General features: G+C 32.7%; 1 protein-coding gene across 1 annotated transcript in view; it reads left to right on the top strand.

Annotated features, from left to right (window-relative positions):
* Positions 1 to 13,496, top strand: part of LOC119828803 (protein sidekick-1) — a 199,091-nt gene that overhangs the window by 165,099 nt on the left and 20,496 nt on the right. The window contains exons 5-8 of the mRNA XM_038351068.1: positions 9,011 to 9,143; positions 9,577 to 9,785; positions 10,548 to 10,658; positions 13,000 to 13,203. Of these exons, the coding sequence (XP_038206996.1) occupies positions 9,011 to 9,143; positions 9,577 to 9,785; positions 10,548 to 10,658; positions 13,000 to 13,203 (657 nt within the window). The remainder of the gene's footprint in view (positions 1 to 9,010; positions 9,144 to 9,576; positions 9,786 to 10,547; positions 10,659 to 12,999; positions 13,204 to 13,496) is intronic.

The following is a 13,496-nucleotide window of genomic DNA, read 5'->3' as shown; positions in this document are numbered from 1 at the left end:
GCCATATTAAATTTTTGTATAAACTATTTTTTCTGTTTTGTACAATAAAGTATTATAAATAAATAAATAAATAAATATATTCCATACATTGATTCTTAAACTAAGCCGACTACCGACTGCGCTGTAATTTCAAATTAAGTGAACGCCCATGATGCGTATCTATTAAACTGTCTCTGATATACATTAATGATATAGTACCGGCTTTGTATTAAATAGTGGAGTTTTAATATCGTGTACAAAACCTCTATTTACAGTCATGATAGTAAATTAATGGGATGGTAGGATAGTGTTTTGCAGTCTGCTTGTTCTTAGACAGTTAATTCTTAGGCAAAGATTCATGAGGTTTTTGGCTTTTTCTATGGAAATAAACAATGAAATTCACTTCAATCATAAATGTATTTGATTAAAATATTAGTAATATTAGTAAATTATTACACATAATCGCTTATTTTATTAACCCAAAAACAATACGACCCACGAGTACTTGTGTGTATGATTTACACATAAAATTCTAGCTCAGTAGGAACGCTAACTTTTCCTCCGTATTGAGATTTTTTTCCCGCGCTTTCAAAATTTTACTTGCTGCTACTACTGCTACTCCTATTTGTCAAAACGTGATGTTTTTTCGCTTATAATCTTGATAAATGGACGAAAATATTGACGACGGGAATAAATGAATATATTGAAAAGGGTGAGGACGATCCGGCTTCCTGCTCTCTCACTCATGACACGAAACACATTCGTATGCGCTGATGGGTGGGAGCGTGGTACTTGGTGCGAGCTGGGCCAATCCGTATCAAAGCATGATCAACTCCCATATTTAGTAATTCCATTTCCTATCTGTGTAACAGTATAAACGCACTGCAGTATGCAGATGTTATCTTATAGCTCCAACTAATCCGATACAGATCTTACGCTATTGTATTAATTCTGACCGTAAAGTTACGCAGGATTAGGTCATTGGCCAATAATGTCTAGTGGCTGATAGCTGTGTTCTCTGTGATGGGATAAATAAAAATAAATATTGAATGTTATTATTATATTATGCACAAAACGAGGCTTGTAAGAGGACAGGCCGTCCTTTCAAACGAGGGAAATTTTTAACTAATAAACAATTTTAAATGAATTAAGTTAAAAAAGAGTGCATAATATTATTCAATATAAGGAAAATTATTTATTTTAACTTACACTGATAGAATTTTTCAAATCGTACCAGTAGTTCCTAAGATAAGTGCTTTCAAACAAACAAACAAACTCTTCAGCTTTATAATTAGTTACTGTAGATTTGTGAGTTTACAACACTGTATACAACAACTGAATCGATTACAAAATATATATTACCACTAGAATATTACTTTAATTTTCCTAATAGTATATAGTCCCGGCTTAATCCAAGATGCTCTTATTACCTATGTAGCATCACATCCCCCGCGCGCAATGCGGGGTATTAATTAGAACATTTTGGACCAAGCCTGCCGTATAATTACAGTAAAACTTCACTTTAAATAAGTTCGTTTAATTATACAATTATAAAGTTTATAAATTCGTGAGTTTGTGACCTTGTAGGGTGTAATCTCTTGATCTACTAAAACCGTTTTAAAAGTTCACGTTGTCTTTAGTTTCATGTAGAGGAAGGAAGGTGAAATTCCTCCATCAAAAAGAGGTTCCTCGACCAACATACATGACTGCCTGGCTGGTAAGGCCCCGATCGAATGATGTTGGAAAGTTGTATATATCCATGTAGCGAGAATTTTTCGATAGCGCGATTCAGAAATGTGTCGCTACAGTAATGCCTATAATTTAATTTCTTATTTGACCGAGGACCGTTTGACGAGCTCTAAAATATAACATTACTCACTCAAATAACTCGCAAAAGATCAAACAGTCAAGCTGAAACCCTCAGCGAACATCACTTAGATCGAAGGCCACTGTTAATTAACTGAAAACCGATTGTAATTCTCACTGACAAGTTGTTGAGTCCACTTTAACTGACCATTTGACTGTCAACATTTCTTCTTGACACCTGTCTTTAGTCTTTGGTGTCTTGTGGTGTTAATTAAATAATTATTGCTATTCGCTTGATCGTCAAATAGTAACTGATTAATGATAATTTTTATTTGTACATGTAAACAAACATTAATGAAATGTTTTATGACGTGCTAATAAAATTGTACCGTTATCGTTCCTAGGTGTTCAATGCTAGAATAATTATTAGAATATTATTAAAAGAACGTCGAGGACGTTCGGCACTGGATACGACTTTGTCACAAAGTGAAGATGTAGCTATCAAATGGTGAAAAAATATTTTAAATCGGTTTTATAGTGTTTGTGTAATAACATTACAAATATGAATACAAAAACACAAATGATTCCAATTCATCAGGTTAGATTATTCAATTTTAAATGTGATTTCATTTTAGGATGATATACGATATCGAAATATTTGAAACGAAGCAGCTAAAGATAATCATAATAAGACATTATACTCACATATAATAAATTTAAAATTTATTAATCTTTATAAATTTAAATCTTAGATAGATTGATTTATCGCCTCCAAAACCACTTGTATAATGATATAATAGAAATCAATGCATCCTTCTTGGAAATTCAGATTACATTTCATATACATATATACAAGCACTGCATGGTTAAAAATATTAAATAGATAACAAGAACTAAACAAATAATACTCGAACTGGTTGAGGAACTATTTCACATTTACGCAAAAAAAAATCATTGCGCATACTCCTTCCACGACATTAATACATTTATGCAAATAGAATTAAACACTCTTTACGTACTTTACTGCACAGCCATTCCAAATAGCAACACACGCTTACTCAAACAATAGAAATCAAACAATAAGCCAGCTAGCTAGTTGAGTGCAGAATCACGCACGGTCACGGTAATGGGGTAACGGTAGGATCTCTTCATATATATACATCTGTAATAGATAGCTGCATAGCTCTCATGACAACGAAATTATTGGTTAAGTGTCCTATTAAAATGGAGGTATTGTTTGAAATGTTTAAAGGGGCCTGTGGACTGTAGTTTATTTAGAAAACGTCATATTATAGTACAGTGTCATCAATTTATCTCTGAAATTATAGGAATAAAATTATGGATATAGTCAATAATTACAATTCAACATCTTTAGTTCAATTTTCTTTTTTCTTTAGCCATTTCAAATATGAGTTGGTGGCATACAGCGTCTCATTGGAATAAGATTGGTCTATATTATATGTTATTATCAATGTTTATAGATCATTTTTATATAACACCCTACCCGCGTTAAAAACAAAATGAAATGCAAATTATGTCAATCCTTGCATTCTATTAATAAGATAATTTTTGAAGTCGGCTCAGGAGATTCAGAGATAAGATCTTACAACGTGACAAACTTACAAACTTTACCTCTTATTAATATGTGTGTATTAGCATATATCTTATTAATATTAGTATATACTCTTATTAATATTAATATTAGTATAACAAAAACAACATTTCACATAGACTGATTTGTTTGATTTATGAATGTACGACCTACATATTCCGTTCCGTTAGCGACCCTTATTCTAGACTTTCTCAACATCAGCTGCTACAAGATCTGCCTTGTTAGGGTTGATTAACAAGGCCTAGTATTATTTTAGTTTCTACTAGACGCTCGTCCCGACTCCGGCCGGATATTAAGATTCCTGTTTTATCCCAAGGGAGAATGTATCGGGATAAAAAGTATCCTATCACCCAAGTCTGCTCATACCCTGTCTGTATACAAAATTTCATCAAAATCTGTTTAGCGTGATTGACGGACAAACATCCAAACAAAAAAGTTTTCACATTTCTAATATTAGTGTGATAATACTAGTTAGGAATTCTTAGAATTTAAACGTGCCTATAAAATTGCTAACTCCCAGATAGGACCTATGGTTAATATTCGTCATGGCAGTTCAGAGAAACAGGATGTAGCTTTAAATTTAAAACCATGATAGAAACAAATTAATCAAAGCTCCCACAAAAAATATATGACTCAATTTTTCCGATTACATCATTACAAGACAGACTCATTTGTAGCGAGATGTCATAGGCGTCCTTGTGGCCTCATGATTGATTATTTCTTGTGTCATTTTATTATTACTGATTATTATTGTATTTATCACTCGTTATTTTGATTGCTGTTATTAAAATTGCTTTGTTATGCATTTACATTAATTTGGTACAGTAGCGTTGCCTGGGTTATAATTTGAGTGAAGAGTCGATAAGTTTGATTTTTTAAAGCATGGTAAAAACTCACAAAATCTCAGTTTATATTATATAGGACTTGCAAAGCTAGAAATAAATAAATAACAGATAAATGGATGTGAATTGCTTCTCCCTTATTCTTCAGATGAGTTTACAAATACGATTTATTTTTGTATTAAAACATGACGTTAAACATATTTTGTTCGAGTGTGTCCGCGATCATGTAGATCTATAAATATTTATTTATTTATTTAAAACACACATAATACACACTATCATTACAGTTATTTCCAATTTGATAGAGGTATTTACATTTATAATAACATTACAATAAATAGAGAATATAAATAGAAGTATAAATATATTATTTATTTATTAAAAATAGTATTTTTGTGTTCTTTGTTTTACTCAAGTATTTAGTACATACATTAAGTATATTTAAAGAAGACGTTATAAACATTTAAGACGTTACAAAAATAGTTTTTTATGTGTTTCCACCGACTCCCAAATGTTAAATGTCACAACTGTATTAGTCTATCTGTCTGAAATTTGAGTCCTGTCTCTCCTTTATATACTGAACATTAATTAAGAGAAGAAGAATATGGTCTACCTCCCCTAAGTTGATATGTGAGATATGAATGAGGAACACTAAATAATATAATGATTTACATAAATAGGGTTTTAAATCCGTTTAAGTCTTTAATTTCTACACGAACAAAGTTGTATTTTATAATAGCTGCATTTCCGATGTCAGATGATACTAAAATGCTGGATAAGCTAGTAACAATTTAGTTATATTAATGTTCTTTTTACGGAGCGACATAATCGGCATTCGATAAAGTCCCACTAAACGAATAAAAAAACCTTCCACCTTAATTTTGATCATACATATGACGTACTCAATACGCAAATAGGAACATTTTTCCTAATCGAAATCTATGTCAAGAATCATAGTAATGTTTATTTTGTTTAATATTTGATTGACATCGATCAAGAAGCCACTCCAAGCACAAATGTTTGACAAACACGGCGAACAAACACTGACATAAATTAAGCAGTTGTTAGTCAATGCATTAGTCAATCTGATATGATAGGTTTTAATGTATAGGACTTTTTTGCTGATCATATCCTATCCTACTAATATTATAAATGCGAAAGTTTGTAAGGATATGTGTGTGCTTGTTGCTCATTCACGCAAAAACTACTGTATCGATTGCAATTAAATTTGGTACGTAGACAGATGGACAATTGGGATAACATATAGGCAACTTTTTACCCCGATATTCCTGCGGGTTACGGGCTTTCGCGGGTGAAACTGCGGGGCGCAGCTAGTATAATATATAATTGTTATTAGTGCAAGTGTTGTTGGTTATTAGTCCAAGTGTGACTAGCTTTTCGTCCGCGGCTTTGCCCGCCTAGTCAAACAAAAAACATACATGCCAAGACTTTTCGTGTATAGTGTCAATTTATATGGGATTTCCGCGATAGAAACTATTCTAAGTCTTAAACTATATCTGTACAAAATATAACCAAAATCGGTTTAGTGGTTCAGGCGTGAAAAAGAGACGGATTTACATACATTAGAAGGGAAATACGATTACGGATCGATACGGTTGTATGTTAAGTTTTATAAATATCACATTATTTCATATCACATTTCTCTATCAGTATGCATAAATTCAATAAAATCGTTTTATATTCCTTCTTATGTCCGAACAAATGACCTTAATATCAAGAACCTAATGATTAATGAAGTTCATAGTTATTTAAACACACCCATTTTTCACTTAAGAGAACATTTCCCAACAACCTAAATCAAATAAATATGAATACCAATCAAGAGATCAACTCGTAACACTATTCACAGATTAACAAGAATGCCATCAAAAAGCCATACATAATAAAACTTAACCAAACACCACCCTACGGTTCGTGCTAACAACGCTTCAGAACATCGTTATATCTCAACTACCGTTTTACTATCAACAAACATTATGCCAGACATTAAGTGCACACCTATTGGCGTGTCCGAGCTCCATTCAGGTGAATAAAAAGTTCATAAAGGTGGTGGTGCATTGGGCTCTTATTTAGGGGCTTCGTAACTGTCGCGGGTTACGCTATAGTACGGGTAGTGAACTGCGTACATCCTTCGGGTGTCTCCACGTTGGATGTTCTACTGATTACTGGCTACTTCTAGATACTGGCTGGTTTAATTCAATTATCTTCTAAATGAATTAAATGACTTAGGATAGATTGACTGAACACTACTGGTATATTGCATGGCTATGAAAACATTTAGCAAATTAGAAAAAATGACTAATTTGTTGTTGAGAAATTTTCATTAAAAATTTCTCATTTATAAAGCATTTCAATGCTATAAAAAAAACTGAAAATTAATTTGTTGTTATTAGCTGAGGCCGCGATTTTTTTTAATATTAAACTGTATATCAAATTATATCACATGAATAATATTAAAAAGATAATTTGCATGAAGTTAAACCGATTCTATAGCTGAAATATTATAATTTTATTTGAAAATACAACACAAAATTTTAACAACACAACAATAAACAAAAGCTAATGCGTGGTTATTTAAGACATTTTTGTAGGTCGTTAGGAGGATAATTCCATTGTTTGTCAACTAAAAGATCAAGACAAAGATTTTCAAACAAAAGAAAAATGACAGTGCTCAGAAACGTTGAAGTTACGTGGGTCAGACAACTTGTCTGTCCATATTTAACAGATAAAATTATATTCTCTAACAATTTTCATTGTGAATATTTAATGTAAAGCTTCTTTAAAAATTGTAACTATATTTGTCTATGCGCTACTGTCTTATACACATATTTATATGAAAATATTTTCTTACTACATATAACTAATCAGTTATTATTTTCACTTCTACTTGCAAATTATATCAGAGCATTCACGTTATATTTCGCCAAAATAATCCTATCCTATCATCCTACTCCTACTAATTTTATAAATGCGAAAGTTTGTAAGGATGTGTGTGCTTTTGTTGCTCTTTCACGCAATAACTGCTGAACCGATTGCAATGAAATTTGTTACTTAGATTGCTGGACAACTGGAATATATAGGCAACTTTTTATCTCGATATTCCTACGGGATACGGACTTATGCGAGTGAAACTGCGGGGCGCATTTATCAAAAAGCTACTTAATATCTATTTAATTTAACTATAAATATATACACAAAGCGCCCACTGTATCCCCACCCTAAAGCACATCCGTGACTTATTTAGTAACAAGAAAGTTATGACCGAGTCTTCGATGTTTGATTGCTAATAAAATAACACTGACACTCCTGCCATACTTTGTTAGAATATCGAAGTTAAGTTGCTCGTTATTAGCTTTTAGTAATGTGGATATTAAATAAGAAAAAATATATAAAACTCACCATAAATAATATCGAACATACATATATTAAACTCTAAATAGCCTTCAAATGGTCGCTTACCATCAGGCAAACCACCAGCTAGTTGCCCGCTGTAAAATAAAAATATATATAAAAGAGAGAACATAATATCAATATACAGGAAATGGTTAATGTTGGTATAGGAGAGTTCAAAAAGATTTATCAGACGATGCATCTCTGTCATATTATAGTGGAAATGTATCTAAAGATAGTAGCGACGTCGGTTCATTGTCATATTACACACTTATATCTATGTTTGTCGAAGAATGAACCTTGACGTGGATTTAACTGAGGGGAAGCATGCGATACATTTTCAGGCTTTGTGTTGTAATATGTTATACCATGGAAGTAAAGACTAAATATGTATCACTTGGTTTAAACAGTTAAACGTTTTAGGTACATTATAAGGTCTGTTATAGTTTTGGATTCTTCGTGCGTTTCTTGGTACCTACCAAATAAGAGAGACATATTACATTTTTACAGCAACAGGCTATGTCGGATTCCTACCGACCAAAACCCCACTGTGTTCCGTCGAGCCGCTTTAGAGAAGAGCCACGGTAGCGTGATTGTGCTAATCTTGTGATCCTTGTTGGAATTGAATAATTATGTTGTGTTATATGAAATGAAACCGCAGGGCGAAGCTAGTTTATGATACAACTTGAATGCAATAAATTATTCTTAGAGGACTTATAGGATATTCCTTTAAAACAATAACTACGATCTAATTTGGAATTTCAAGTTTAGTACGAGTTTTTGTAAAAAATTGTAAAATCGCCAATTTGCCTGAATATCTTTTACAAAGACGATATAAACTACAATTCCTTTGAAGTCGTCTTGACCTATTTGAATTTGTGAATTTTTTAGACTTTCTTTTAGAATTTCAAATTTATCTAAACGTCTAGAGTTTATGTTTTTTAAATAAAAAAACAGCATTTCTATTCTTTTGCTTAATATAGATTACAATTAAACAAAGAGATATGACGAGGATTTATAGATATCTCGATATTTCTATTAATTGGTATATTAATATATTATTGTGCAATATTTTGTGTTACTAACTTTTTAACCGATGTTCCCAAAAAGAGGAAGAAGATACTCAATTATCTTTTGTTTTCGGTTTTTTATCCTCCACGGGTTTTCACCAATTGGCGTGTTTCCTTCTGTTTTTAATTGTTGTTTTTATCCTATTGTAATCTGTGTGTTAGTAACCTCTCCACACGCGTCAGTGACCAGTATACCACACTCCATGTAATTTTTGTAGGGTCTATGAGTGAGTTTTCTAATGTGATTCATTTGTTCCCTGGATAAAGTAAGAACCCAGTTTTCTTTGCAGTACCAACGTCAGACGTGCAGGGGGTGCTTGGGAAGAAAGCATCCTTGCCGTGCGACATCCAGCCGCTCCACTCTGACGACGCTGTGGTGATGGTGCTGTGGTTCAAAGAGTCTGATGGGGAACCGTTGTACAGGTGCGTAGGAGTGTGGCGTTTGTTTTGTTTAGAGTGGGTAATTTTTGAAGTGATTGGACTTCTTATTTTGAATTACGATGCTAGCGGTAATCTTTATTTATCTAACACTATCAAACGTAAAAAATTAATAAACAATTCAATAATAATCCAATTTAAACAACTAAATATAAATGTATTTGAGGATTTTTTATTGGTGATGCTATACAATTCTTCTTTAACTATTTTTATTTCATAAGAAATTCTAACTTCTGTACATGAGCATAAAATAATGATTTTTTCTTCCGTATCTTTCAATTTATCTAACGCTCTTTTACTACTTACTTAGAAACTGCTACAAAAATAGCGCCATTATAAAAAATATGAAATACATCTCTAGATATATTTGTATTTCTGAACACATTTATCAGTAAAGTCTCTTTCTTCCTCTGACCAGTTACGACATCCGAGGGCGCTCCTACAATCAGCCAAAGCTCTGGTCTTCGCCGCTGGTATTCGGCAACAGAGCTTACTTCAGGGGAGGTGCCACGCCAGCCGTGCTCATGATAGACAACGTGATGGCAGTGGACGCTGGCGTCTATAGATGTAGGGTTGACTTCAAGAATTCACCTACGAGGAATTTGAAAGTCAATTTTACTGTTATAAGTGAGTAGGGGCTTTTTATGGAATATTTTCTGTACTATAAACGCAATTATGTATCTTTTTTTTTATGTCATAGCGGGCAGCCCAGCTGGTGGTTCGCCTGATGGTAAGCGATCACCACCGCCCATAAACATTCGCAAAGGTAGTACCTCTGTGAATGCGCTGCCCGCTTTTATGGGGTAAGGGAAAAGGAAAGGATTAACGACTGGAAAGAAGGAATGGACTAGGACGGAAAAGGAAACGGGCCTCCGGCTCCCCCACTCACCGTACGAAACACAGTGGCATGCCACTATTTCACGCCGGTTTTCTGTGGGGGTGTGGTACTTCCCCGGTGCGAGCTGGCCCAATTCGTGCCGAAGCGTGCTCGACTCCCACAATAATATATCATTTCGTTAGATTTAAATATATATTATTGCAACTATGTTAAAGTTCAACCGTAAATACTAAAATAACACTACTTATCAAACAATTCAACTCAATACGGATAAGACATTGAAATTCCAATGTGTTAGGCCTGAAACATCATTATATTTCATTATAACAGCAGGTACAAATCATTCATAACTCATTCTATAACTAAAATATTGTAATGAAATTGCAACAAACTGTTGTATTAAAAACGTTAACTTGCCTAAATATAATATGAAATGAACAAATAGGAAATAAAACAAAACACTTAAACACTCATACTAAGAATAAATTCACCCGTCATTTTTAATTACAAGACAATTATGTGTACAGAGTAACTTAGAACATTTATTTCAGTCCCACCCAGCAGACCCACGATATATGATGCCAAGAGAAGAGACAGAACGAAACTAGTGGAGCCTTACAACGAAGGCTCTAATGTACTTTTAATCTGCGAAGTCGAAGGAGGTGAGTCATTAAACTATCTGGCGGTGTCTATTGTTTGTTATGAAGATAATAAATAGACGCCCGTCCCGGCTCCGCCCGGATATAAGGATTTCTTTTTAATCCCAAGGGAGTATTTAATCGGGATAAAAAGTATCTTTTCACCCAAGTCAGCTCATACTCTGTTTGTGTACTAAAAATCATCAAAATCCGTTCAGTAATTTCACCGTGATTGACGGACAAACATTCAAACCAATTAATTTTCACATTCATAATATTAGTATGATGGCATAGCTTCTCCTTACATATTCGGATTCAAATCTGTCAAAAAAAAAATCTTCGTTTAACGAAACGTCGTTTAAACATACATTTATAAGCCTTTTATATGAATAAAAATATGAATTTAATTTAGAAATAAGCTATAACGGTAAGCTCAGTAATCAGGAATTATTGATACCCAATAAATTGCTACTGACAAGAATAACGTTTGATGCATTGTTTCATGACGCGCTTTTTAAGTGATTGATTAACCTACTGTTTAAACTGCGATTAAAAATGAATTTTTGAGTCGTGAGTTTTTGTACTATTAACCGACTTAAAGAGATGAAAATTTAAATACGTCTTCAGGTTTTTTTATACTGTATATAGTATAAGGAAAGCATATTATACTTAATTATAAGGATTACTTGTCTTTGCAATCATATAAATATTTAAAGCATCTAATAGTTAACCTCTACATCAGCAATATGTTTTTTTTTTTTTATTATAATATACCATCCCCGATATTTGCTCTAAAAGAGCAAATGAACACAGACATTTCTACACCTACATTACACGGCATTTCAACAAACAAACACACACATATTTTTTCCGAAAATTACAAAAAAATAACAGTTTTCCCGTTATAAATAACTAATTTAGTATATAATTTAACACCTCCGCGCATTATGTTATCACACATTAACTATCATATCACTTCATCTTGATTGTTATCGGATCATTAAAATCAACGAACGACCACCCTGAGCTTACCTGTCGCTGGGATCAGTGTTGGCTATATTCGACCTGTTATATTTTATGATTTATTTTGAAAAAAAAAATAGGGGGGTGGTTGTGTAAAAAGTTATAGTCGAGTAAGTACTATATCTTGCAAATTGGTAAAGATAGAATTGAATTGATTTATACTTAAATACTAATACAGAATAAAATGGAAAGGGACAAGTAATATTTGTCTATAAATTTGTAGTTATATAAACTAATCAAAAATCTTGTTCAGTAAGATTATGTCTTATATCTTATATGATTTTTTGGAAAACTATATTACAAATTATTATATAAAATATCTTCATAATTCCTTTTTAACTTTAATATACTTAATATTCAAATAGAAAAAAAAAACAGTCTCGTAGTTTTCTCTTCGTAGTCATATTTCATTTAATCCTTATTTGTTTTGACTTGCTCACACATAACTTCAGAAACTGAATTATTTACACGTCATGCTGAACAATCAATACGAGTATACATTTATCACAAAACGAACTAAACATGATATTTTATTACCAAACATTCAATTAGGTGGGAAGTAATTTTCTAGCGTCATTATATGAAATCGAACATGGTATACACCAAAACTGAGCGTCATTATCTCGGAGAAGTGTCTATTGTCTTAACAGACCAACTATTATGTTATTGCTTTATTTAATTATACACACGCGTTTTTATGTTCTTGAATGGGCGGCTTAATTGCATTGAATATCAAACAATGCTTCTAATTTGTTGTGAACGGTGGAGTAAAGAGCGTGGAGGTTCCGTCAGGTTAAAATGTAAAACATCTTTTACGGTAGGTAGTAGGGTTTATTTAAACCTTATCTGTTTGAAAGTATGACGTGTTTGCAAATGTGTGTGAATATTATTACGATACTGAATTTCTGTTAACTGACTCGCACACATTCACATCTTATGTGTATGTTTTATTTATTAGTTCATGACTTTTAACAATACATATTTTAACATCTATGCCTCTTGTATTCTATTCTTATATAGCTATATGATATCTAAAACAAAGATTACAATAATTATACATTACAATATATTATGCTAATTTAGACATCAAAGTAAGATTAATTTAAGAAATTTATAAATTTATTTTATAAGCTATACTATGTGTTAATACTTTCATATGATTTACTTTATTAGATTATCATAAGAATTCCCACGATTTCATATAACCCTCTGACAGAAAAGATCAACAGATTTTCCAGTGTAAAAAATGATATTCCTAGACGACCTATATACGACGATACTCCTGCTGTATGACAGTAAATCGCCAGATCCACTTGTATACATAATAATTACAATTTCCCAGGTCGGCCGCGCCCAAGGGTCACGTGGTACCTGGAGAACGTGGTCATAGACGATTCCTTCGAACAACGGGCAGACGGGATCACCGTCAACACGCTGACCTTCCCAAATGTTGGCAGACAGCACTTGAATGCCAGACTGGTGTGCCAGGCGTCTAACACTAACCTGGCACCTCCCGAGACCAAAGTTTTGATACTGGATATTAATTGTGAGTAGATTTTATGTGAGGGAAAGTAGCATTTTGGCTAACATAAATATAAATGTGTGGAGGAGGCATACTTGTTCATAGAACATGAATAAAAACATAATTAAAGCGACCTTGAATTTGAAATCTTACCTAATTTCGTTTATTGCGCTTAAAGCATTGAAAAAATTTGGAAATGTAAAATGTGATATAGTTTATAATTAACTGTATATTTGTACTATTAGTCCAGTAGTTTTAGGTCGATTTAGGCCTGCATTTCGGAAACGTAGCCTACCTAGCTGTAAATTCGTATATAC

The sequence above is a fragment of the Zerene cesonia genome, chromosome 8, assembly GCF_012273895.1.
Source record: "Zerene cesonia ecotype Mississippi chromosome 8, Zerene_cesonia_1.1, whole genome shotgun sequence".
NCBI classification, from domain to species: Eukaryota; Metazoa; Arthropoda; class Insecta; order Lepidoptera; family Pieridae; genus Zerene; species Zerene cesonia.
The sequence above is the reverse complement of the archived record's forward strand: the minus strand, read 5'-3'. Positions and strand labels throughout refer to the sequence as shown.